The sequence below is a fragment of the Erithacus rubecula genome (genome assembly GCF_903797595.1).
Source record: "Erithacus rubecula genome assembly, chromosome: 3".
NCBI classification, from domain to species: Eukaryota; Metazoa; Chordata; class Aves; order Passeriformes; family Muscicapidae; genus Erithacus; species Erithacus rubecula.
The window spans coordinates 24,985,216-25,012,963 of NC_136689.1; the positions used below are offsets into that span (position 1 = coordinate 24,985,216).

Consider the following 27,748-nt stretch of genomic DNA (forward strand, 5'->3'; position numbering starts at 1 on the left):
TTTAACTATTGCAGTCAATCCTCTGTGGTTCAGGTCATACCTACTTCCTAATGCTTGGCTTAAACTGATGGCTTTATCTCCCTGAAGCTTGCATAGGAGTAGACTGCACTTTTAAGCTCAAATTCTTTATTCCAGAAATCACTTGTTTGGATAATATCATCTTATGTTTGGTACAAACAGCCCTCAGTACTATAAAGACTTAGTTAGTTGCTTTTGTTTGGGGTCATTAATAAGAAATGACTGTCTTTTAAATCTTGTAGTTATACTAATAAACATCTAATATAGACAAAATAGAACTGTCATTGCAACTTGTGTGTTAGTGATGTGATAGCATATGTTAAGCTTTTGTTAGTAAATTTGGCATGTAGATTACAAATAGTGCAAAACAAAGCTGTTTATCATGTGGTTACAGAAATAAGACATTGTATAGTTTGTATGTCTTTGTACATCTGTGTGTAGCAGACCAGTTTGAGAGAAAAGATGCTGTTGCCCCCTTGATAAATGACCCTTTTCTACATTACTCAGAGAAGAAGGAAGTCAGCAAATCTTTGTGTTCTCATTGCATCTCTTTCCTGCTTCAGAAGTAGTAGTTTCAAATGTTTCTTGAAAGCATTTGCTAAATTATTTAATTGTTATTAAATATTACTAATTTAATTAAATCTAACCTTTGCTTAACATCAATTATTTAAGTGGGTAGAGACTATCAGTTCTCGTTCATTGTCACTGACTACAATAGCACTGTTGGGTACTTACTGTGTGTGGTGTTGCCTTTCATGTGTGATGCTGGCAAGAGTTTCAGCTGGTGGAAAAGATGTAGGACTGTAATGAATTTTCTGGTGTGTTGTCAGGCCTCTTCTGATGGCATGAAATCCAGATGTGACTCAGAGTCCCCTATGTTGTTCAGTTTGTAGGAACTGTTGGGATGTCAGGCTTTCAAGTATTGCTTCTGTTTGCTTGCTCAGCCTTGCACCTGTTTGGGAATTCTGTTTAGACTGTTTCTGGCAATTTTAGTGGAGATAGGTGAACCTCTAAACATGTCAAAAAGACTGAAATAAAGCTCTTTTAATTTTGAGCCTTTGGTGTCTCCTTGAATGTGAAGTCAGTAGCCTTAAAAATTTAGGTGCCTACATTAAATATGTGAAGTGACTAGAGCCTTCCAGGAATTCTGGCTCTTGTAGGAGAGATATTAAAGTAGTATGTGTTGGCTGGGAAGGAGTTTTGTGGTCTTGTTCAAATGTTTTGGTTTTCTTTGGTGTGCTGCCACCAAGTGACAAGGCTTGATATTGCTGCTCTTGTGTGGCTCACACATCAGAGGTGTGCTGTCTGCTTGACCTGCTGGTCCACGCTGTGTGTGGACAGGAATGATGGTGCAGAAATTGGAGAAAAGATGATGCATTTCCACTGATTGTTTATACTCTTCTGATTCTTACAGACTTGAGCGCTGTAATAATTGCTGAGCACTGAAATTACACTTTCTTTCTAAGAAAGTTAAGACATTTTAGACTTTATTTACAGCATTATTTGGGAATATGATTAAAGGTCTGATTTGTAAATGAGACCAGTAGCCCAGGTACATCTGCACAGATTAACAAACTCATCCTAACTGCTGTTTAAAAAGACTTAAAACTTCAACCTTTTGCTAGAAAAGGTAGTCTCCCTTTATATCCCTCCCTTGGGAGTTTCCTGGCTGTCCTCTTGCACTGTTCAGTAGATCTTACAGCAGGCAAGTTTGGGGGCTGAATTAGCAAAAAACAGTTTTAGCTTTCTACCACTTGTTCTCTGTAGGTCAGCTTATGGTACAGTAAGGTAAATGCAGTGACAGCACAAAGAAAACACTGGGGACATGTAACTACAGCAGTAGTCCCTCTTTGTTCTTGTTTCTGCTGGGGCTGAATATGTCACTGGGCTACTCTGCCCAGTTTGGAAAGGTAACTGAGGGATTGTCTTTTGACCTGACTAATTAATTTATCATTAAGAGTCATCTAAACAATGTTGTAATCATGCAGTTATTTTAGATTGTTCTGTACTTGCTTGCCACAGCTGTTACCTTTCCATTTGCATTCTATACCTCCTCTTAACTATGGAAGCTGAATCTGTTGAGGCTTTCTCCCTGCTCTCCCCTTTTGCCGCTCCTCAGGTGGAAGGGAGGCATCTGTGAAAGCTACGATTTTTGTAAATATCACGTGTAAAGGAGGAGGGGAAAACAGTGATTCACTTGTTTTGGTCCATAGAGAGGAAATCCGTCAGTAAAACCTAATAGCAGTAAAGACTAAAACTGTTTATATAAATACATAGAAGCTTCCAGAGATCTCCTCTCTGGCACAGGAAATAGTCACGTGTTGCTGACTGTGCTGCCAGTTCTGTCCTGAAGTATTGGCCTATCAGTATGTCAGCTGTGCTTCTTATTTTGCAAAAGAAAAAAATTAATTACCGAAGGTACAGTTTTGTTTGCCTCAGTAAACTATGGCAACAGTTTCAGCATACTTCAAAAGTTTACTTCTGAGGTATTCCTGTAAAATATATCCAACATGTGATATGATGTGATATGCGATATATTTAAACCTAGTGAAAGAGGATTTAAGTTCTGAAATTTTTTTCCTGTAAATTAAGAATTAATATTGCCTGTGGCCATTTCAACTCCAGTGTAAGTTCCTATCTCATGATGCATAAAGGCTACAACAGCCACATGGCATTTTACAGGGTAAGACACTTCCATATAATTTCATTAAATGCTCTGTTTCCTGTTGTGTATTTCCTGATTCTCCTAATGTTCTTCAAGTGCTTGTGTTATTTATTTAAATAGCAAAATAAGTAAATTTAATTAAATCCACTGTGTGTTCTATGACATAAGTTTCATTGGTCCCTCTTTACAGAACTGATCTGTAAAGGAATATCCAAAGTGTTTAGAAGTAGTATTGTGGATAGACTTCTCAATTAAGAAACATTTAACTTTCAAAGTACTAGTGATGTGTAATTAAGCACTGTCTTTACTCTGTTTAAGGTAAATATATCAAGGTTGTATGTTACCTTAATTCTGCCATATTCTAGCTTGGTTTGATCCTGGTGGGTAGCTCAGCCCCATGCAGGCACTTGCTCATTCTCCACCAGTGCAATGGGGGAGAGAATCAGAAACATAAACATGAGAAAAGTAATGGGTTGAGATAAAGGCTGTTTAATAGGGAAAGCAAAAACTATGCATGCAAGCAAAGCAAATCAAAACAAGGAATTCATTCACCACTTCCCTTGGGCAGGCAAGTGTTGAGCCATCTCCAGGAAAGCAGGGCCCCATCATGCATAATGATGACTTGGGAGGACAAATACCATCACTGCAAACACTCCTCTCTTCATCCACCTTCCCTCATCTTTATATGCTGGATGTGATCTCATATAGCATGGGATATCTCTTGGGTCAGCTGGGATCAGTTGTCCCAGCTCTGTCCCTTCCAGCTTTCAGATCACCAGCCTGCTTGCTGGTGGGGAAGCAGAAAAGGCCTTGGTGCTGTGCAAGCACAGCTCAGCAATGACTATAACAACCCTGTGTTATTAATGCAGTTTTCATCACAAATACAAAACAGCCCCATTACAGCTGCTGTGAAGAAAATTAACTTCTGTCCAGCCAATACCAATACATTGAGTACCTTGAGCTAGTCTTTTGTATGCAGTGTTTCTGTCCTTCCTGTGTTTGCACAAAGCATAACTACTGTAACTACCCATTTGGCATGTAAATAAAATGGATAAGCAAGAAAGTGAAACTTGTCCGAATGTAATTTAACAAGTATCTGGTTTGTGGCAGCACTATTTTGTTAAATGTATTTATTTTAATAGTATTTGGATTGTAGAAGGCCATGAGAAAAATTGGTTTAGGTTGATAGAGCAGGTCACTGGTGATGGAAGCCTTTAGGAGAACACAAGTAGACTTCCATTACTGCTTTAGGGCTTTGAGTGTGTTTTAGCTTTGTACCTGAAGTTGTATTCACTGTTATTTCTTTTATGTTGGTTTTTTTTTTGGTTCAGATTCTGAACTCTGTTTTGTATGTTCCAGTTTCAATACTAAACATCATTGTTTCATTTGAAATGTCAGAATTTTTTTTTTAACTGAAGCATATTTTCCTGTTTAACCATGATAGTGACTCTTGACTGGTCTATTGCCTTCTGGTTTAGACTAGTTCAGATACTGCCTTTCTTCCTCCTACCATGGGAAAACAGATCAAGACATTTACACTTAAAAATGTAGTTCTGAAACTGTAAAAAGAGCATTAGTGTCAAGCTCTCCCCTAGGGCTAGAATTTCCATGGAGGAGATTATCCTATGCTACTATTGGCAGTGTAGTATCTATGGATTCTCTGAACAAAGTAGTCCCTGTTGACAAAAGTCTAATTTAGAGTGTACTTGCATAATTGCTTTAGTGGTATAAAACCACTGTTCTTTCCAACTGACACAGGCTTTCTGCAATTTATTTTATATAGGTCTCAAAGAAGTAGTTGCTTTGCTCTTGATGGGGGCCAAAACACTTTTAAGCTGTTATGCTTTTTTTTTGTTGACTCCTCTTTCTAAGATGAAACACTTATGGAGAGAAAGATATGTAAACCTGGCATAGTAAAAAAAATCATAAGAGCTTAGAGAAGATATAAATTCCATCTTTTTCTTGTCTGTTGAAGAAGAACTGGTTATTTGTAGACTAGTCTGGATTTTTGGACAGGTGTTACAGTTTTTAATGCTTGACTTCTAAAGTGAATTTGCCTGAGAAGCTAGTGTACATAATTTCAGATTATTACTGCTGAATATAAGCTGAGAAGGCCAGTTTTGACCAACAGGCTGTGTATTCATGAGTTCTAATTAATATGGCTTTTTTTTTTTACTGTGCTGGTTCTGTTTTGAAGAAGATCTCTACTTTGAAAGAAGTAGCACCTAAATATTTTTCTTCTGTATTGCTACCATCAGATTAGAAATGTACCACCTACATGTAGACTTTGACATAGAAATAAACAGCAGTAATACTTGTTGCCAATAATGAAAAGGTGCATTGTTCATATTATTTTGGTTTGAATGCAGTAACAATGATATTAGGACAATTTTGGTAGAACTTTTCATTCTAAAAGTTCATGATAGTATGATAGATTTCTAAGCAGAAGAGTTGTTGCTGCATGTAAGAGGAAGTAGTTTCAGTAGTTTCTTTTCTCTCCAGTCTCAACTTTCTTGTACTGGATGAAGAAGATTGTCATGAAATGGTAGTTTCAGTTGCTGGAAGTTTTTGCTTTAATGATGTGGAATGTGAACCTCACTTAGTTCATTAAGACCTTTCATTCTTATCCAGTAATCCTTTCTCCATGCATTACTGCTGCTTAAACGTGACTTTCAAAATCTAGCCCAAAAGCTGCCATTTGTCTTTGAGCTCCATATGGGCAAGTTTGTTTATAAAACTGAAGCAAGTAGTAGCCATTTGCTTTTCATAGCCCACACAGAGCTGATCTCACCCTGGTCTCTGAGCTGATCTTTGTTGGGACCTTGGACAGCCTGGCAGTCCATGTCCCCAGCAAATGGGATACTTCTGGCCCTGCCCATACAGAGCCTGGGTTTGGCTGCTGGGGGCTCCCCAGTTAGGGTGCAGTGCAAGGCATCTCCCTTGTGAGTGATGTTCAGCAAGACCCTTAACTCAGAGAACTCAACAGTGTCTTTGGTTGGTAAGTGTTGCTTGTGGGTATTCCTGACTATACTTGCAGCATTTGCAGCAAGATTGTTGAAACTGGTACTGTTTGATAATAGCCCTCTTTTGCAAGACATATTCCTTTTGAGACTAGTAGGGACTTCAGAGGGTTCCACTATACTCCTTTTGTTTTGTCTGAGTGTTTCTGTAGTTGCTATGAATTGCACAGAGGTGTTCAGTTTGTGATAGTTACCATATGGTTAGGATGATTATGTCTTTCCAGGGTTTTAAGGTAAATTATATTAAAAATTTCATCTGAATAGATGGCCAAACTCAGGAGACAAATGGTGTACAGAACTCTTTCAGGTCTTGGTTAGAACAACCTCCCTAAACTGTTCAGTTTATGTAGCTATTTATTTTGGGCTGTGATTGATAATTTCAAAAGCCTCTTCTATAAGGAATCATTTGTTATAGTTTTCTCTGCTGTGGATGAGGAAGAAGATGAATCTTTTTACATCTCCTTGCCCCAGAAAGTTGTAAGCTTTGCATATAAAGTCAGGTCAAGTAGCCTAATGATTAAGAAGCATAGATCTGCATAGGTGCTGGGTATTATCATTGTACTGACTTTTTGTTCTTGTCTGCCTCTCCTGCCCTACCCTCATAAACCTTAATTTTCACTGAGAAACCATGCAACTGCTGTAGCTATACACACTTGAATATAGAAGTTCCTAACTTTCAGATAGCATGAATAATTTGTTTGGTTTTTTTCTTGAATTGGAACAATTTTGTTGATACTTAGAAAACCCTGCAAGTGGTAGAAACCTTTAAAAAATCCAACAAAAATACATACATAAAAAGTAGAACCATCAAAACTGTCTAAACCCAGAGGTGCTTCAGTTTATGGTACAGGACTGTAATTAGATTAAAAGTAAGCATCCCTTAGCAGGGAATGTGCTGATGTTTGCAGAACCTGTGCCTGCTCCCATCAGTCTGTGCAGTCAGCCTTTGCATCCTGATTTGCTACTGTGTGAAGCCCAGCAGGAACCTGTGCCATTGTACCTTTCTGAAGGGTATGCTTTAAGTTAGTCCTCACAGGGAGAAAAGTGGCTCTATTTTCACTGGTTGCCAAGAGTAAAATTGTTCGTAGAATTGTGTTGTCAAAGTGGTCTAAAGAACCTTTCTTATTTTCCCCAAGGGGAGAAGAATCCATTGGTCTCTTTCCTTGTGTAGAATGGTTTGAGTTGGAAAGGACCGAGAAGTTCATCCCGTTCCAATGCCCCTTCCATGGGCAGGGACACCTGTCAAGAGAGCAGGTGGCTCAGAGCTCCAGCCAGGCAGGTCTTGAACATCTCCAGGGAGGGAGAGTCCACAGCCTCTCTGGAAAACCTGTACCTCACCAGCCTTATAGAAAAGGAGTTTTTCCTAATATCTAATCTGGACCTGCCCTTCTTTAGTTTAAGGCCATACCTCCTTGTCCTCTCATTCCATACCCTTTAGAAAAACTTCTTCCCAGCTTTCTTCTAAGCCCCCTTTAGGTCCTGGAAGGCTGCTCTACGGTCTCCCTGGAGCCTGAGCAGCACCAGCTCTGTCAGTCTGTGTTTGTAGGAGAGGTGCTGCTGTCCTGTGTGAGCCACCTAATGGCTGTCCCCAGGGCTCCTTCCAACAGGTCCGAGGCAGTGAGCTTGGTGTGCACCCTCCTGGCTGCCCTAAGGACCTTGAAATGAAGATCAAGTGGATTTTATGCCTCTTGAATCATCCTGTTAAATGTCTTTTGGTAATAACAATTAAAAAGTGGATTCTGTTTTGTACTGCTGGTACTAATTGTAGTTTTTCAATTTTGAAGAACTGCATCTTCCCTTAGTCCCTCAACATCACATGCTAGAAATCTGGAATCTGCTTTGTGTTGTAGATGCTTCCTATAATTTGGGGTCTGTATGAAGATCAGGTTCCAGATCTGTCCCCTCATTTGATTTTTTACAGTTTTATATGTCTGGTGGTTGTTTTTCTTGACTGACCTGTTGTGGAATCAAACTAGAGAAACTTTAATACAAATCATACTATTGGAGGAAATTACCCTGACAAATGTCCTGGGAGAAGTGTTGGTTTCCCCCTCATGCTTATGTCATTCCTGGGGTTGAAGTGGCTGTGAAGATGGCTTATACTGGTTTAATTTAGAAACTGAAAACCATGGCAGTTGATAAACTTTGTTTTGCTCTTGTGCCAATGCAAAAGTGATGCACATCCTTATTTAGAAATACTGGAAACACATTGCTAGCTACAATATTTCCAAAATGCACTTGCTGAAAGATGGGTGATTGGTTTTTTGGATGAAGCAGGCAGTCCACTTTATACATGATATGGGAACTGTTTATGCCTGGAAATTGTTCTTTGGGGTAAATTATTCAGGAAACTGGGTCACCAGACAGCTACAAGCTATCCAAACACATTGGTTTCATGAACAGATAAGAGACTTTAACATAACCATTATTTGTGTGTAATGGGGACCAGAATGGTGCATGTTTGTTTCTTTAAACTTTCAAAATTTCAGTACCAACTATAAAATACTGTGCTGCTATATAGCAGTTAGGGTGCTAGAATTAAATTACTGTGTGGATTAAACAGATGAAGTTAGAATTTATTTTTCTCCTAATCTTAGTAATACTGGGTGGGTGGAGGTTCCTTGTTGGTTTGGGTTTGTTTGTTTGTTTGGGTCTTAAAATTTTTTTTTTCTCTATATTTTCTTTAGTGATTCTGCCACCTGATTTAGTGATTTCTGGCACAGAAAACCTGAGTCTGTATTTTGTCTGAGTTTATAAGCTGTATGCCTTTGGCACTTAGTGTGTATGGTCCAGCGTTTGTGCAGGTGTTGTGGTAGCTCTTTAATGCAAATAACAGGGAGCAGAATAAATTTTATTTTTAAACCCGTTACCTTGGATTCTTTCTCCAGTGTGCACTTCAAGATGACCTCATTTCAATCTTTTATAAGTGTGACTACTTGTGATATTTCTCTTGCTGCTGACCAGATGGTGATTGTAATGACTGAAAAATAAGCTCCCTTCCACGATGAATGGAATTTATCAGCTGCTGCTTTTTGGCAGAGGTGGGAGGGAATGTGTTGTAAAAATATGCTGACTGGCAGTTTGCTTCTTCCATCTCTGTTAAAGACAGGAGTTCTGTGGGACAAGAAGTTGGTTGGATTTTTCTCTGATATAGAAAGTGAATCTTTTTTGTCCTTCTTGATCACATTTTAATGCTATGGGAATTCCACTTCAAAATATGTAAAACAAAGCTTGTGTTAAGTAAAGAGTAAATCTTGAGAATCTTTTCTGCTTCCCTTAGGCTTGATAAAGAGATATACTAAAGGCTTATTTTTACATTTGCTTTTAATAATTTGATTTTTTAAAAACTGAAAGTTTTGCAGATTTTGCCAAAATATTAATATTGTATTCATTAATGTTATAAATACTTTGGAGAATAGAATTCAAGTGTTCTTTCTTAGAAGGTAAAAAAATTTGAAGTAGCATCCCTAAAGAAAAGATACAATGTAGCTGCTTTTCATTTTTAAGAACTGACAGTATTGTCTAAATGACTTTGCCTTGCCTATTTAGGTAAAGATAAATATTTTAAAATAATTAGTCTTTTTTTCTGTGGATATTAATGTTTCCTGGATAATATTAATTCAGTTAGCTCTACAATATTTTTAAAAAGTTGACAATACCCCTAGCAAATAGTGTTACAGACCTATTACATATGTATTACTCTTTATTTTTTTGCAGTTGAAGACTTCATAGTTTTAGCTAGCAAGGACTAGTTTGTCACATTATCTTGAGATAGTCACAGTCTTGAGATATGTAGTGTGTGACTTGATTAGTTATATAGATATGCCACAGAGTTCTCAATCAAGAAGGAAGAAATGGCAGAGGTTTGGGATTTTTTTTTTTTCATACATGTCACCCTGATGGAAAGAGTGAAAAATAACAGACTTGTACTTTGAGTATGGAGGAAGTATCTGGAGGAAGTAGTGAATTTTATTAATATTCTTAGGTAATCACGTGTGTGACTTGAAAGGTTTCCATGTACTTCAAAGAGTAAAAGGCTTTTGCATAGTGCCAGAAATTTATCCAGTGGCTATTTCTGTCATTTGGGGAGGAACATTTCCAGTTTCATTCTTCATATGGCAGCACTCCTATTTATCTGCCTGGTCTCTCTGTTTCTTCCTGAAAGAAAATGAGCAATAGACCAAATAATATCTTCTGAAGATTGACATTTCTAAAGAGGACATTACATTAAAAGAAAAAGAAGTTAATTGGAGTTTTTAAAAAAGAGAGAAAAGCAGAACTAAGAGAGCACAGACCTTAAGTATTTTTAAATGGCCATGAGGTGTCAGTGTACATCCAAAAAGAAACTTGGGGGATCACAACTTCTGAAAAAATAGTCAGTTGTCTTTATTTTATAGGGCCTGAAATAATCTCTAGGGGAGAAGCTGAGTTAAGGCTATAAAAATTTATATCTGCATTACTTAAAAGTTACCTTTTCATAGTTGTGTGGTGTTTTTTAACCAAGATGTGTAAATTTATTGGTATATGTCTAGACTCTAGTTTAGTTTGCAAACCAGTTCATGAGTTCAGTGGTGTTCTCTCTTCATTGCCCTGCATTATGAGGATGCTGCATGAGGTGTTTTCTTGGTATGTAAGATAAAATCAAATAGGACTGTTCCAAACTATATTACTGACTTATTGTTACTGAATATTGAAGTCTTCCTACCATGTTTATATTTTATAGAAATCTGCTATTTTTTTTTTGTAATGCTATTATAAAATAAAAGTTGTCTTACCAAGAGGAGGTAGAAAACAATTGCATACAAGATGCTCTGTGGCCTCGTTTTTGCCAGAAAACTTGACTAAATACTCTCCTATTTTATACCTACTTATTTGCTGAGTGAGGTTTGGTTATTTGTAGATTCTGAGATACCTAATCCTAAAGGAGGTTTAGAGGCAAAGGTGTATAGAATTTTATTTTCTTAATATTTTGAGTAAGTAATATGCAGCTCATGTGTCTTGTGTATTATGTATTGTGTTTTGATACCATCTTTCTGATTCTGTATGATAATATTCCTTTATAATGCAATTTGTTGTCTCTTAGAAATGCCAAAATTTACTTTACAAGTTCTCCTCTAGGTGTCGTCTTAATTGAATAAATCACTGATTGAAGTCAGTGTTAGGAAGATTTTGGAAGACATGAAGCCCAAAATAATCCTGATTGAAAAAATACAACCTCCCTCAAACTTGCAAGTTTTAGATCATGTATGTGTAATTGTGTAAACTACCTTGTTGTGCTTGTGTTTAATACATAAATTTATTGTTTGTGGATTCTGGAGACGTAATTGGTTTTGTATTTTTTTTTTTTTAAGTCTGGGCCCTAAAATTCTCTATTTTCATTATAAATACTGTTAATACTGTAGGGACAGTTTGGTTAACACAATTTGTGAAATTTCTGTGTTGCAGGATGCTTTTCTGTTTAAAGGAAATTTACTAGGAGCAATTTACATATTGGATCATGGGAGGAGAAACTTAGAATTCTTTACATAACTATGCCTTTGTGTAATTGGAAAGAATTTAAGGAGTGATATACTTGGTTGTAATACTGTCCAAGTTTGGAAAAGTTCAGGTGTCATGAAAACTGTTTTGAGATATTTTTAGGAAAATACAAGGAATGGAATAGTTCTGATAGATGGTTGGTAGGTGTGAGTTTCCAAAGCCATCCCATCACTGTCTGTTGCAGTGAGCAGTTTGAATGCTCCCCCTGCTCTGTGGCAGCTGCAGGCCCATGGTGAGCTGGCTCACACAGTTCACCAGCAAAAAAATGTCAATGGGGCAGTTGGGTCATACAAGTTGCCTGTGCTGGCTCAGGAAAGGGATGTGAATGTGCAAGGATCATGTGGGGAAGGGAGGAGTGAAGAGTCTGTCTGGTGACCAGCAGTTAAAATCAGACTAATACACTTTTTCAAATGTCACTTAAAAAAATAACAGCCCAACGTATGAATAACAAACAGATTTTTAAGGTGGTCAGGATTTAATTAGCATTCTAAAGTAATACTCTGCTACATTTTATGAAATTTCGTTTGGTAATAGGCTTTTTTTTGCAAAGTGGTTTTTAATCTTTTAAATACAGAATTGAAAAATTTCTAGGAAAAGTAACCAAGGAGTGAAGGCTGTGTAGTGTACATGCTCTTATCCCGTAGTGATGTGTAAGAGCCCTCCTGGGAGCTGCTTCCCTTGTGGGCATTGTGGGGAGGACTCCTTGGAAGGTTTGAAGCAGGCAGGGAAGATTTTTTTGTCTGCAGCTGTGTTTCTCCTTGCTCAGTTTGGGAAAAGCCACATCTATTTTGGCAGCTGCAGAAGTTTTAGATGAGCTCTCTCGTCCTGTAGTAGTGCCTGTATGTGTGTGTGTGAATACGTGGGTTTTATCCAGCTGTGTTTTATAGTGTTTTCAGTTGCCAGAAAGGAGCTTTTTCTTGGACATGAGGGAGTTGTAAGGGGTTCCTAAAAACTTCTAGGAAGTTTAGTTTTTCCCAAGCAGCAAATCCTGATGCTTGAGGCAGCTATTGACGCACGCTATTTTAAAGATGATCAAAATCATTTGTGTACAGTGACACTGACTGTTTATACACTGAAGAGAGGAAAAAAAACCAAAACTGGTATCCATAGCAACTGGGAATCATTTTGCTCAGTTACTTACAGTATTTTGAGTTCCTGGTATGTATGGAAACCAAAATTTTACATGTGAGCAAGCCAACTGAACTGTGGCTTCTGTGGTCACAGTCTATTCCCGTCTACTAATTAAAAGTATTGCACTAGTAGGAATGTTACATGCATTTTTAATAATAAAGTAGTTAAATTTTTATTTAAAAGTTTATTCCAACTCATAACTCTTCTACAAGAAATAACTGATTTTTAAAAAGCTTTCTTTAAAAGAAAACTTATATCTTCTGAAAAAATTAATGTATTCAGGACCTTTCCCTCCCAAACTCCATCCTGGGAAAAAAGCCCTCACCATTAAAGTGTACCCCCTTTTTGCCTCCTGTGCCTGCAACAACACTCATCCCTGGGTGGAACAGGGAGGGGATCAGGCAGATTGTACCATCACATGACTAATGAGTAGGAAAATCTGAACAGAAACTTTTAAAGGCCACAAGTTTTCTGTTTTCTTTTAGAGCTAAGAAATAATTCAGCCTCTTCCTCCCCTCAGTATTACAGACTCCCTCAACTTTCTACTAGGAGAGTTTCTGTAGTGACAAAACTATTGAATAGGTATTTTGAAGGAGCAGATTTAGTAGTCCTTTTCTTCTTGACAAAATCAGAACTTTGTTTTGAATAGCAGAAATTGTGCGGTCCTCTTATAAAATATGTGCTGCTATCACTCTGTCATTCTAAATAGTTTCTCTAGGTAATGCATTTTAGTTCTTTTACTTATCAGACTGAATGAATAACAGACATACATTTGAAGCTGTGTGAACTTTCCTTCCCTAAGATGGTCAGATTTGGAAGTGTTCTCTTCCTGATGCTGCCCTTCTAGTAGAGGTAAAGCAGCCTGTGCTGTCTAGTTGCTCCTATTTGGATTTTATCTTTGTTCTTCAGTCCAACCTGTTATTTCCCCTTATGGCCATTTAACCACTGGAAGCCAGTGAGTGCTGTTTAACACTTCTTTGGATGCATTGCTCTGCTCTGGTTCTTAATTTTTCACAGGGTGTTCATTACTTCTCACTCTTAATTGGTTATGTCTTCTTGCTTCTGTGACTGGATTTACATTTTGTTAGTATTTGCTGCTAAAATAACACAACTGTGAGTCCAAGCAAAACATGGACTAAGATAAAATCCTGCTAATATTGCTGAAATGAGAGAGATAATGGACTGTTTGCTGTAGCAGCATATCAAAGCTGATTCTTGCAAATACTGCTAAAATCAAACTTTAATAAGTATAATTAGCAGCTGGAAGTCAGTTAGCTTTCTGACCTTGGCTAGCAGAGATAGATCCACTGTGCTTCTTGGGTTTTGTGCTTTGAGAGGAGTTGGGGGGGCAAAATAAAAAAAAAAAACCAAACACCCCCAACTCCTTCCTTTTTACTTAGTCTCTGATAGTTGGATGGTTCTGTTGAAAGCAGGTCTGTCACTGTTGTTTATTTTTTTGAATAGGCAACTGCTGTTTGTTACTTGAAAAAAGTAACTGGTTCTGGAAATGTTCTAAACTGATGTGAGTCATCACTGAAGGATTTAAATAGTTGACTATGATGTTTGTTTCCTCCCTTCCATGGCTCAAAATGGTATGAATCATTTTTTTTAGTGTTTCCCAGATAATAGTCTGAGTGGAAGTGGTATGTGTTTCTGACTTAAGTTCCTAAATGTTGGTGGAGCACTCCCAACCACTGCTGGTTTTGGTCATTTGGGAATTCCATAGGAACTTCTGACAAATGTATAAAAACAAACATTTTGTAACGATGGCAACTTACCCACAAGGATTGATGTGGTTGGTGACATAAAACTTTGAACGTCCTCTTCTGACTGGCACAACTGACTTGATTTTTCTGTCTAAAATGTTTTAAGTGGTATAGGATAAAAATTCAGTCATGAAAATCTCTTTTCAAGTGTGTATAATGTCTTGTAGAATGCTAGAGTTTGTGTTACATTTTTTATGGCTGCCTGCTACTGTTCCTATCTTCCAAAATTGAGGTGTTTATATGAACCCGTATGTCCTCTGTTCTTTCATATGTTCTTAGCCAATTTCAGGTTTCCTTGTTCTTTCTACATAAGTTAGAGCATCAAAAAAGATGCATACTCCATTGTTAACTGAAATGCTGCTGAAAAAAGTTAGCTAGTGAATTTTACAGGGGAAAGAAAAGGGGTAAAGAATGGTATTAAGAGGATGACATGGATGTGACTTGGAAAGCGACTGATTCGTCGCTCATCAAACACACTGCAGTGAAAGGTTTTATATGTCATCAATATAGTGGAGATTGGGATTGAATCAGAATGGTTACTCACCATAGGCACCAATTCTCATTTCTAGAAATCTATCTGACTACCATTTTCTTCCTCAGAAGCTCAGCAGCATGGCAGCCCAGCAGAGTTTTAATGAGGAAATGATAAACTTTATGGCAGATTTCTTGGCTCCAGTGAGAACCTCCTCATTTTCAGTCTCAACACCAGCACTGTCCAGTGCTGAATCTGGGTGTTTTCCATTGTGCTGCCTTTCCTTTAAGGGGGTTTCCAGCCTTCCAGCTGAAGAACCAAGGTTAGAAAAAGAGCAAAGGATAAAGGTTATTGGTTTACAGCCCGTCTAGCTAAATGAGCCTCTCTGGGAAAGCTAAGCTCTATAGACCAATTCTAATCTGTTCCTAATCATCTGCTGGAGAAACAGCAGTTTGTTCAACCAGAAAAACATACAAATCCAGGGAAATTGGGACTTGTTCTTTTCCCATGTAGCAATGAAAGATCACACTCAGGTTTTTTTTTTAGTAAGCAGCTGCCAGGTGAGAATTGCTTCTTTTCCTTGGGATACAAACATAGAGAATTGGTTTCAGTGCATCAGAGACAGAGGAAGCCTTATGCCATACATTAGAAAGTCCCAAGGAATTTCTGCTATTCAAGGATGCAGTCTCTGAGAGGCCTGTGGTGCTCTTGTGTGTTATAGTGTCTGTCCTTGAATCCCATACGCTATTCACAAACACTTCAATTCCTACTGAAGAGGGAAGAGCAAACCTATTGCTTGGAGAAAAATAAGGCAATATTATGTTGACCTTCTGCAATGTGGGCTAGTTTTCTGTAATGAATAATGAGTTTGATTCTTTTTTTTCTCTGCAGGAACAGTATTGCAGGAAGAAATTTTCAAAGAGGAAATATGTAAAATCAGCACTTCCTCTGTTCATCTTGAGCGTGACTATAGATCAGTAGAAAAGTAGATCAAAGGAGATGTGCTAATTCTTCTCAGTGTATGCATGCACCCACAGGCCCAAAGGGAATTCTCTTAGTTGCTTTAGCAGCTGCCCTAATATAATTTAATAGGATCATAGTTTAGTTAATTTATAGGAGTGCATACAGTATTGGTATAAACCTTTTAGAGCAAGGTGATAGATGATATTAAACTGTGATTAGGAATTCTGCAGTTTTTCATTTGCACCAGTCAAGCTACCTGTTTCTTCTCCTTGGGAAAATGTAATAGCATTGTTCCCTGAAGCATCAGGCTGTCAGTGCCAGCTGTGACAGTGGGTTGGTCTTCCAGTGTGTCTGGGTTGTTATTTTTGCTCTGCTCTTGGCGTTCCTGTCCAGCCTCACCTCCCAGCAACGGGCTGGGTGTGCTGGGAGAGCATGGTTGACATGTGAAAGAGCAAACGGGGACTTATGAGACTGAAACTTTGATTCTTGGTTTGTTTTCATCAACTCTGCTTTTAGAGCTGGTGTGCACAGCTGAAATTGCTGCCCTCAGTAATTATTCCTGGAAGGACACCATGGTGGTTATTGTAACTGATGCCATTTTCAGTGCCCAAACCTAAAATTGGCGTGGACATGATCTGAGCTGGAAGGAGCTAAGGAGGCCAGAACAATTGCTCCTATCAGTTTCTTTTCTGTCTTTGCTCTCCCAACAGGTGGAAATGCTTTTTAAAATCCTGTGGGCTTTGCTTTTTGTATTATGAAAACATTTTTAAAAGCTGTCATGCTTGTAAAAAGCTTAAGTGTGCAGCTAATAATTTTGTGTTTGTGTGTGGGTTTAACAAATGCTGAAGTGTTTTGCCTGCTTCTCTCTTTGACTAAGCTGATATTTTAGTAGAATATCTTCTCCATTTTCCAACAGAATTTGTCTTCTCCCAAAAAGACAACCTGTCTTCTGTCCAAAATCCACACCACAGGAGCTAAAGTAGTTTGTCATGATCTTTGCTTGTCTTCATGGATGCAAACTTACCTTAACTATTCATAACAATGTATGTGGATAGGTTCACCTTTTTGTGGTCCCTCTTCACAGAAACAGGAGTTGCTTTGACTTCTAGTCAATTTTACAAGATTGGCAATACCACCATCAGACTTGTGTGGCTGTTATTTAGAAAAGCTGTTGGATGTAGTAGCTGCCTTCTGTTTCTCACAAGACAGAGAGGTGGCTGCTGTTGGGTGCAGGTGATAAATGTGAGGACACACATTTTCTACAAAGTACCTTTACACCATGAATTCAGACAGACTGGAGGACTTATGTACTGTGTATTAATGTAAGAATGAATTGTTGATTTTGATTACTGGATTGTACACCGAAAATGCACAAGGTGCCTCCTGTCAGTGGTTTTAAATCTGGCTTAAAAGGAAGGTGTTCTGGGTGATATCCTAGCTAGGAAATATGTTGGAAGATTCAGGACCCTCATATTTTCTCTTAAGAGAAATAGGAGTTGCATTTGCTTTTCTGGGTTTTGGTCTGTACACAGTTAGATTGCTAGACTCCATATTTTGGATGCCAGAGATATTTTTTTTAAGGTATTTACTTACCTTGTTCTATGATGGCTGTATGATCCTTCAGCCTAGAGTTTGTCTGCAGGTGTATTGATCAGACATATAAAAGAGAATTCTTAAATAGAAAATTGCTTATTAGACTTTTAACACTTTCAAGGTGCTTTATTGCTCTTTGATCAGATTATATTTTTAACATTACAGGGTGTTGAATTATACAGCTGAAGTTTATGTCTAAATCACAGACATTTTGTATTATTAATTTTGCTTATGTTGCTCCAGTTGAGAAAAGTTAGAATTAATGCTGGATGATTTTTCTTCTTTGTGTTTGTGTTTCAATTTCAGCTGAAATGGCTTTTCAGATACTGGATTTTATTAAATGTTTAATCTTCAAAGATAATATGTGACTATGTGAAATAGTTCTTTAGATTAACAGCCTGTATAATTGCATGAGAAAAAATAGGAATTGCCTATGGCATCATGAGGTACAAGCAGAGCTATTTTGCTTGTTCTTAGAAGCAGAACTGTGGAGTGCAGGGGTTAAAATTATTCTGCAGATGCTCTGGAATAAACAGAACAAAACTGGGAAAAAAGGTACTAATTTCTTGCTTTAGACTGTTCTCTTTCCTGACTCCACCTCATTCCCTCAGGAGTGGGGAGGAAACAGCAGAGGAGTTCAGATGAGTGACTCATGAGAAGTATTCTAGAAGTATTGTAACTTATATTCATAGTGATGCTGAACACTCATCTCTGTCTGAATGTGATAAAATCAGCTTATACTGATACAGGGGCATGCCTGTTTACTTAGAACTGTAGCTGTTAAAGCAATCTTTGTCTTCTGAAGAATTACACAGATTAGGTGTTTGCCTTGCAGAGTTGATACATTACTTTCTTCTAAGTTTTTTCATTTTTACTGGAACCTGAGAGAACAATTTTCTTCCTTTCCTAGATCCTTTTGATCATACAAAATATTACCTGAAACCAGTTGGATTAATCTCAGCCCAGAAAAAAACCTTGGTAAATGCTGATTGGCAAGAGAGAAATCTTTATTGGAGTGGATTCTTTGATACTGAGTGTAGTTTGGTTTTTGGTGTCATCAGCTGCTACAGTCTTCTCATTTGTTCCTAGAGAAGAGGGCAGATCTATAGAAAAGGTTGCTGTTTTTAGGTGATTCAGAGTTCATGGGTTTTTTTCTGTCTAGTGTTGATGGCAGACATCTGTGTTTTAACCTGCAGGTTATTAAAAAAATATATTCTCTTTATATGCACCCATTAAAGACTTGAAACTTGATTTACTTAAAGACAAGTGTAGTTTGAAAATTATGTCTTTTTTTCTTACAGCTATCATGTCAACAGAAAAAACCTTTATTTTCACAAAAATGCATATCATCACTGCATTTCTTAAAATTTGAGAATTAAGTATGGAGATCTTACTTTGCTAACAAATCTTGTGGAGGTCATCAGATCACCACTCAAACCCCTGTAGACATGGCATTCTTTTAAAAAGTTAGGCCATTTTTGAGTTTTCTTTCCTACATCTCATTTCATAAGCTTTTTAATTGAAATAGATGACATTTGGAGAAGATGGATGGTGATGACCTGCTGTCTTCAGTTATTTTAAGTTTAATTAATACAAACTGAGATGCAATGTTCTTTATACCTTCACAAAGTTCTGTTATGATTCCTAAATTAGTCTCAGGAACAGAAGCTTAAATTAATCATCTTGAATTTCCTCTGCTTTCCTTCTCTGGTACTATTTATTAACTCTTCTACACAGAAACTTGTTAGTCTAGATAAGCTGCTGAAAAATTGCAACCTTAGTTTGGTTTCTCACAGTAGAATTCTAAACAGCTTTTGGTTTTTAGACGACCTCATAAGTAACATTAGAGGCTGCATTTTGTACACCAGAAGATAATTTGGATGGCTTCTTTGAAGTGGAAAGAAGAGGTGATTAGAGATGCTGTTTGCATTGAGGTGGAGGCACAGCTTTTGGTTCAAGGGGATGTAAGGGGGAAATGCTGGTTAATTGTGAGCAGAAATTAAATATCCAGAGCTGGGTTTTCCTTTGGTTATGGAAGCAATTACATACACACAGTCCTATAGTGAGTGGGGTGTTTTTGCTTACATGGCTTAGATTACTATAGAAATCAATATAATATTGACTCAGTTGTGTTGGTTCTCTTTGTAATGCAAACTGTGACATGCTGGCTTTTAACTCTCTGTAGTAATGTCACAATTCAAAATTGTACAATGTTAGGTGAGATATGTTGACTAGCTTTTGGAAATAGTTTATATTAATTGTATTACAATTATATCTAAGATCACTAGCATAATTATCAGTAAATTAAAATGTTCTGAATTTTTGCAATTAACTGAGTGCAAAAGTGTGCTTTTTAGGTAACTATTGAATTTCTAGCTAACTTTGAAATATTAATTACAAAGGTAAAAAATGGACCAGGTTCAGATAATTTGAACTGAACTAGGCATTATCTCTATCTAGCAATGTGTCTAGTTGGTAATTCCAAAGAAAGCATATGGAACCCTTGGCATTTGCTTACTGTGTAAATGTACAGACTCCTGAAAGGTGTTCATTTACACTGAGCATATGGGCTTAGCTGCAAAACCATTATCGAGCAAATGTGTGTGTATCATATGAAGCTTGAGTATGCATTTTTCCAATATTTTGCTTTGCACATAAAATCTGATTTATTTTTTTTAATGCATGTTTTGTTATGCAAGCAAGCTACAGTGTCTCTTCCTTAGGGCTTTTTTCACAAATAGAAAGCGAGCTATTTTCTATGTTGTTGTTGTATTCCATAGCAGATAGTAGGGTGTTGCAATAACTGAGCTTTGAGGATATCTACAGTATATTAGAACTAGGTCTGATGTGGCCAAGAAGAACATGAGTTGTCATATGTACTCATATGAAAATGTGTTGTTGCTTTTTAATAAATGGCTGAAATGCTAGAGCAAAGCAATGTGGTATAGAAATCATTGCTTTTTTGTAATTAAGACCAAAAGTATGAGATTTCAAAACAACTAGATTCTATGAAATGAACAGAATATATTTATAAAGGTATTTGTTAGTCTTGAGAAATTTTAGTCTGAAATGTCACAATGAATCAGAATCTGGTGCTATATTCTGCCAGGCCAGGACTCTTAAGGTCAGGGAACCCTTGGCCAAGGTACTCTTTTGCACTTAGAAAACTTTCACCTGCATAAAGTGTCAGGGGGAAAGGGAGGTGTTTAAACAATTTATTATGTTGCAATGAAGCTACTGTAGACATTTTTGCTAAAGAGTTCATGTAAGCTTTTCCTGTCTGTGGCCCCCAAAGGTGGAAATTCAGCATGTCTATTTATATCCAAACCATTTACACACCATTTAAACCTGTCTTTCTCTGTGCCCGGATTCCTGTGTGAAACCTGAGTGCAAATACTTTATTGAGGAGCTATAAACTTGCTCACCATTGACAAATTCTGCTCTTAGCTGCCACTGAAGGACATCAGAACTGCCTTCCCGCTGCACAGCAGGAGCAAAACCCCTCCCTCTGTTCCTGTAACACTGAAGCTTATCCAGCAACTTTTGACAGAAGCCATTTACATAATACACCCACGAGCCAGCACCATTTAGGCAGATTCAAGCTGAAGTATTTATTCAGCAAGTTGTAGAGCTTCATATTATACTTCATTATTATGGTATATTTTAATAATACATTTAAATTACACTTGATGTAATTTTTTTTTTTCAAGTTGAGGTTGTGTTTTTCTGTACTAATTGCAAAAACCCCACGGGTTTGGTCATTAATAGCTGGCTTTTCAATAGTCAGCTATTGCTTTAAGATTTTACTTTTCATTTAATTTTCAGAGGGTTAATGTGTTGCGTTTGTTGTCTTCAATGAGTTAAGCGAGCGCTGTTTTGCTGCTCTGCCCAATGCCATATGAAAGCAGTTAAAAGTGCTGGAATTGTTTACTGCCTAAAGCGTATTTAGTCAGCAGAGCCAGTACACCACATTTCTTTGCGGCTTTTAGTGGAAAATATTAAACAGTGGCTCTTTCTTCAGTTATAGGATTTTTACGTTTTCAGCTGCGTTAGTCACCGAACTGGCGCAGACTGCAAAGACTGCCCCCAAAAAAGCAAAAGGCGGGTTTTTTTGGTGCCGGAGGAAGTTGCCCTGGGAGCGGCGGCTGGTGCTCTGAGTGTGACATGTGAGCATTACAAGGCATTTCAGGCTGGCAGGCTGCAGTGCTCTGCCCGGAGCGCTGCCGGGCAGGGCTCGGTGCGCCGCTCCTGCCGCCTCGGACACCCGGCTGCCCTCTGAGCGTGGCCAGGCGGTCTGCTGATTGTCATTTGATTCGTCAAGGAAAAAAAACTGATAAGCAGAGGCTCTAACTGAAGAGGAGAACCAGGTTGGCGCAGTGACAGATGTTCGGATAAAGAAGTTGGCTCAGAGAAGATGTACGGAGTCTGAATTCCACCCCCCCCCCCCTTTTTTTTTTTTCCTCTCCCTCTCAATCTGAATGAAGACTATCATGGGAACTGCATTCACACGGTGATCAAAAGAAACACTTGAATGATGAACTGCTTTTGCAGAAATCGTCTAAGGCAGTAATTTGAGCTTTTGTGTGCAGTAGCTTGTTTTGCTGAAGCATTCCTCCTCAACAGCGTTCCTGCCTTACGCATTCCCGATGGAGAAGCCACAGCTACTGGAGAGAGATGAACGATCCGCATTGCCCGTGTCCCTGATGGAGTAGCGCCGGCTGCTTTGCTTCTGCTGGATTCAGCCGGCAATATTCTTCAAGGAGTTCATTGTCCCTGTGCTCTGACTCATCGCATGTAAATGTGCTGCAGCCCTGCTGCACGTTGCAGCTCTTTTCTTGCATGGGAAAGAATTCTTTTCCTCTGAGCAGGTCCTGAACAACTGCGGAGCCGAGATGTATTTTTCTGTCCGCACTGTTTTTGGCATTGGGAAAGGAAGCTGTAGAACGGCAGGATGATCGGGAGGCGCGTTTATTTTCAGTGCCCAGAAAGCCTGTGAGGGTTGATTGAAGCTGACCTTGCAGGAGTGGGAATAGCTGCGGCCGTCTCTCTCGGGGCAATTGTTCCTTGTTCCGTCCTCTGCAGGACGGAGTCGTCTTCTGCAACAATGACTTCACTGTGGGGGTAGGAGGACGCTGTGCAAGTTGTGACATTAACAAAGACAAATTTGCTCCTGAAAGGACAGCTGTGTGCCACAGTGAGTGCTGTTCGAATGGAATTGGATCTTGGGATATTTTTATCAGCTGTTCCACGGTTTTGTTTTTGTGGTTTCGATGCTTAGGGACTTTTTCTTTTATAAGGAACAACTTTTTTTTCAGCAGTGTCTTGAACATCTTATGGTGTTTAAGTCTGGAAAATGAGGTGTGAAGGGGTATTGGAATGTCTCTTTCTAGATACTAAGACACCAGCAGTGGCATTCACAAGTTTGTGAGGGCATGTGAAACAGGTGAAAGTATTTCCTCTATGGTCACTATTGCCATACCTGCAGTCTGCTTCCAAAAATACCATTGCTGGCATTTTCTTGTTTGCTTTTGCTTCCTCAAACGGATCGAATGAGTCGAGTCTGTATTGTTGTTTTGGAGGAGGAGGAAGATGATTCTCCCACATTTATTTCCAGTTTGCCTCAGGAAAATATATCTGTACATCCATCGCCCTCTGGAAATGTGCTGGTAAGGCATGTTGTTTGTTGGCATATTTCCTGCTGTCTCAAATACCAATAGCTATATTCCTAAGATTGGGATTAATATGTACAGCACTGAAACAAGACAAGGTGTTAAAATCTGCGTGTAATAAAGATGGAAAAAGCTGAAACTTAGTGGTAGAATTTCTGCTTGCAAGGGGTCTTTTTCTTATTCTATTTCTTGTAACCTTATTTATGGTGCAGCAAGAACAGGTCTTGATTCTTGTGTAATAGCAGTGGGGTTTTAGAAGGCGTGGGGAAATGCATTTGAGGTAAGTGGGTTTCCTCTGCTCCACTTCACACTCTTCCCTAGTACATTTATGCAGTACCACTTTAGAAGCTGATGTGATCATTGTATTATAATAATATGCTTTATTTTGAGAAGTGATAGAGTATATAGTTATATCAAACAAGAGCAATTCTAAGCTAAACTAAAAATTAACATAAGTCACAATCCTGGTAATACTGTTAGACTCAAGTTAGCACTTTCTGAAAATGATGAACACTGGGGACTGTGCTTTTATTGCTTTAAATTATTTTATTCTGTCAAGTGACTGACTTAAATCTTGCTAGCATACCTCAGCAGCTTTTCTTACTTACTAAGAAATCCTGCTATATTTAGTAATAGATGTGTGTGAGTGTGAATTTGTTACCATACTTATCTGATGCACTTTGCTTTCCCACTCTGTCTAAACAGGTGAAAGACTTTCAGTAACTTGAGTCACTTGCTAATGTAAAAGGGGATTGTTTGCTTATGCTGTATAGAATTTGCAGCATGTAATGACAACCCTAATTTTGTTCTAAGGCGTTCTCTTTTCAGCTGTTATAAGCTTGTCTTCTTAGCTCCTTTTTTTTTCCTTTCATGTATATATTTAATTGACTTAGGGGATGTCCATGTGTTTGAGGTTTTAAAATCTTGCAGTTTCTTTGATTCTAAGTACTGGTGCTGGTTTCTTTGTTTTACTGCCTGGAATGGGTTTCTTGTCATTACCTTATGTTTCTGTTATGTATCAAAAAAACTGTATGCATACCACTAAAACCTAAAATGGGATTTTGTTTTAAGATGTGTTTTTTCTTCATTTTAGCCACCATTGGTTCAAGCTATATTTAATGGAGATCCTGATGAAGTTCGAGCTCTAATATTTAAAAAAGAAGATGTTAATTTTCAGGTAAAATCAAATGTCATTATCTTTGAATATATGTTAATTTTGTTTGTTACATCTTTCTGCTGTACTAATCTCTTTAAAACTTTGCTAATTCTTTAGCTGTACATTTTATACTCTGGGCAAAGTAAAGCCTGTACATACACTTAATACTGGGAATGAGGAGTATAGCTTTGCAGATTTGTGTGAATAGTAAAGACCTAATTTTATATTCCTTATAAATGCTAGTTCTGCGGTGCTTGGGAAGCTGCAAAGTTTGTTTATGCAGTTGCATCAAACTAATTTACAGAAAGCTAGACTGGTTGAGTGTGATGCCTTGTGGACTTGGATTGTTTGTTAAATTGAGTATAGCACATATTATACATTAGACAATTCTAAGAACATAGTGTGGGGTTTCAGTAGGTACATTTAATAGTGGATTTTAAAAAGGGAAGTCTAGTGATTATATTAATAAGAATGAGAAACTGGTTTTTATTTTGCAGTGCTGCAAACTCAGGCACTGCAGATGTAAAAATTATACTGAAATGGTGTTAAGTTTGTTCCATTGGGTGAAATTCAATATTTGAACAGCACGCAGTTACTGTATTTCTATTAAAATTCTAATATGTGTTTGGCACTATGAAAGATAATAGAGCATAAACTCTTTACATGGATTAGAAATTGCTTTGATTATTGCAGTAAACTTTCACAAACCTGTTAGGGCTTATGCTACAGGAATGTATAGAGCTTATTCTCCTCCAGATGCCTCAGAACAAGAGTGATGCTGAAAGGCAAAGGCCAAGATGTAGTTGGGGGCCCATTAAAGACCATGATGATTGTTTACACTTTCTTCCAGAGAGATGTAAACCAAAAGCAAATATTTAGTTTGGTATGTCTCTTTTGACATTTAAAAGCATTCTGCAGAATTTGCAGCTGAGAACTACTGGCTGAGAAGTCCCAGGGTAAGGGAGTCCTCGTATTGCTTTGAAGAGCTTGAGTAGGACCCAACATAAAGAAATTTTGTGTCAAATCGAAAACTTGGTTTGATAAACTTGGACTTTTTTTCCTCTCTCAAAGAGTTTCGTATGTCCCTAAGCAAGATGATGAATTATACCAAAATACTTAATATTCTTTTTATTTATGAGAGCATTGGTTTTGTATCCTTCTCATGTCTGCAGCTATATGCTCTGGTCACATTGCTCTTTTATTTTTAGAAGATAATTAGTTTATGTTGTTACTTTGTATTCATTCTTGTATTAAAGTTAGGTTTAGCATTCATAGCTATAGAGCTTGTAAACAAAGTTAGGTTTACTATATTTCTGCTTTTGTTTAAATTATGTATTACCAAAGCTTCTGCTGTATTTCAGTATTATGTGGGAGTGGTTTAATATTGGGTTTTGTTCTTAAGTTTTGTCAAATACTTGCAAGTAAGTAGAAAGATGGGAAGTCAACTGATATGCTTAAATAGGAAAGTTCATAAATTTTTGGTAACTTTTTCATAATTTCTTTGAAGAGAATCACTTCAGATTGCCAGGTACTTATAGTGTAGGTAGAATAGTCAGAATCTAGAGCTTTATACATTTATATATTAATTCTTTTTTTATTTTATTCCATTCTGTGGATACATCTCCCTTTAATAGAACATGTGTGCACTAGGTGTTAGCCTAATAACACCCAAGGTGTGGTTAGAGTCCACACAGGACAAATATGCCATTTTTTCACAACTACCTACTTCAGCTTAGAGAGATGCTTATCACACATGACCTCTGATTATTATCATGGCAATCCTAGTCCTACTGCAGTATGTAATATTAGATTTTTATTTATCCCTTAAGTGCAGCTTGCTGGGACTAAATGAGCATGCAAATTCTCCCTTTGTCTAGTAGAAATGAAGTAGACTGCCTGGTATATTTTTCTGTGTCTGTGTGCATTTTGTTGCTTTCCTTGGGTTTTTTGTTGAAGATGTCCTTGGCTGAAGGTAATATATCTCTACATAAGCCTAGATCCAGAGCTGCTCCCTGAGTTATGTGTTACAAATTGATGTGGACAGAAGGAGAGAAAAAGTGAAGAAAATGAATTAGTTATTTATATTCCTAAAAAAGAAAAGGATCAAGATAAACTGATTTGACCATTGTGGATTGTATCAGACCAAAATATACACTGGATTTTTTTCCACTTTGCTATCCAAGTATTTCAGTACAGTTATTTGAATTCCAGAGTCATTCCCTGCAATGCCTCTGCAGAGACATTTCCCCCTCTCAAGAGCAACTAATTATTTTGCAGTTTGTATTCTAATAGTTGAGATTCCTTCCATCCTCCCTTCCCCTGTGCATGGGCTGGACTCTGTAATTGGAGACCCAGCAGCATTCTGAGTTATTTGGCCCAAAAGTGAACTGAAGATAGGGCTGTTGTACATCTTTGTTGTGACAGTGGCATTCAAATGTGGGTATTTTTTCCTTGTGTTTCATCCAGCTTCATTTACCTTCTTACTTTTATGAATTCTTTCATATTTTGAGTTCCTGTGTGTGACTGTAAGATGATGTACAAATAGCAAATGGGTGTTTTTCAGGAAGAAGATTGTTCTCTTTTCATGCCACACCAGTCTCTTGAGTCACAGACTCAGTTTTAGATTTAGAAAGTATATATTGTGTTCTGTCTGCTGTTTTAATCTTTTGTGAAGAAAGAACAGATTGAGTGTATCCCTAGCTGTTTATACTGAGGTTCAAAAAGGCTTAACCTCTCTGCAAGCTGGAAATGTGCAGCTCTTTATAGACAAAACTGATTTATAGGTACTTTGTTCAAATAAATTGTGTGATAGGTGTAGTTTCCTGAGGTTCCAGTTAATGGGGAAAAAGTTAAAAACAGAGGGGAAGGGGTTGCTTCTCACTCCTCTTTCCTCAAGAAAGCTTGAGTAACTGCTTGTTTCATGAATCAGGCTTAAATCACACACATCACATATGTCAAACAACATAGAGTTTCTGTTACAAGCATGGCTTTTGCTATGCTGTGCATGTGTGTGTTTGTTTAAAAAATTATTATTATTTCTTGGTACCATCCTGAGCTTTTGAGATTTGACAGAAAGGAAAATCGTGCGTGATAATGGCCACATTTAATATCTATTAGTTAATAGAGATCTTCAACATTTCCTGCTCTTGCTGATTAGATTAGTGTGGCTGGTTTGAATTCTACTTTTCAGCAATTAGTTTTAGCTAAGTGAATTATTTCAACACTGTATTTATAAATTAGTATTGGTTTGGGCTTTTTGTTTTTTTAAGATTTGGAGATTTGTTACTGCTGTAAACTCTGCCATTGCTGTTTGTAATCAAAACTCGTACTATATATGTTTAATTTAAAAGCTCATGAAAATGGAATATTTAATCTCAGCCATTATTTAGGAATGTAATGCTCTCAAGGGAATGCCAGCTCACTGTCAAAAATGATTTAAAGGTTGCAAATTGACTACTGAAGTGATTGTTCAAAATCAGAACAATTTTTTCTCCTCCTGGATCTATTAGAGTAGTATTTCTTGCCATGAAAATTGATACTTCAGGTAACCCAATATGCATTTTTTTATAACCCCACTGCTCTTGATCTTAGCCAAGGGGACAAACATCTGATCCTCTCTGGAACTGGTGTCAGTGTGCCCCTTGCTCTTCTCATACTAAAGCCAAACAAGCTCTTTTTTGGGTGGATTCCCAAAATCATACAGATCTCTCAGAGTGCTCTAAAGTGCTCACTGTTGCCATATAAAATAATAATATTG

At 37.6% G+C, this 27,748-nt stretch overlaps 1 protein-coding gene across 2 annotated transcripts in view; it reads left to right on the forward strand.

The window, feature by feature from the left end:
• ANKRD28 (ankyrin repeat domain 28) overlaps positions 1–27,748 on the forward strand; it is a 116,047-nt gene that overhangs the window by 20,652 nt on the left and 67,647 nt on the right. Inside the window, exons 1-2 of one of the 2 annotated variants that reach the window (XM_079300146.1) lie at positions 21,296–22,832; positions 23,929–24,012. In XM_079300146.1, the coding sequence (XP_079156272.1) occupies positions 22,716–22,832; positions 23,929–24,012 (201 nt within the window). In that variant the 5' untranslated portion in view covers positions 21,296–22,715. Of the gene's footprint in view, positions 1–21,295; positions 22,833–23,928; positions 24,013–27,748 lie in introns of those variants that run through there. The other variant, XM_079300147.1, reaches the window with a different exon arrangement.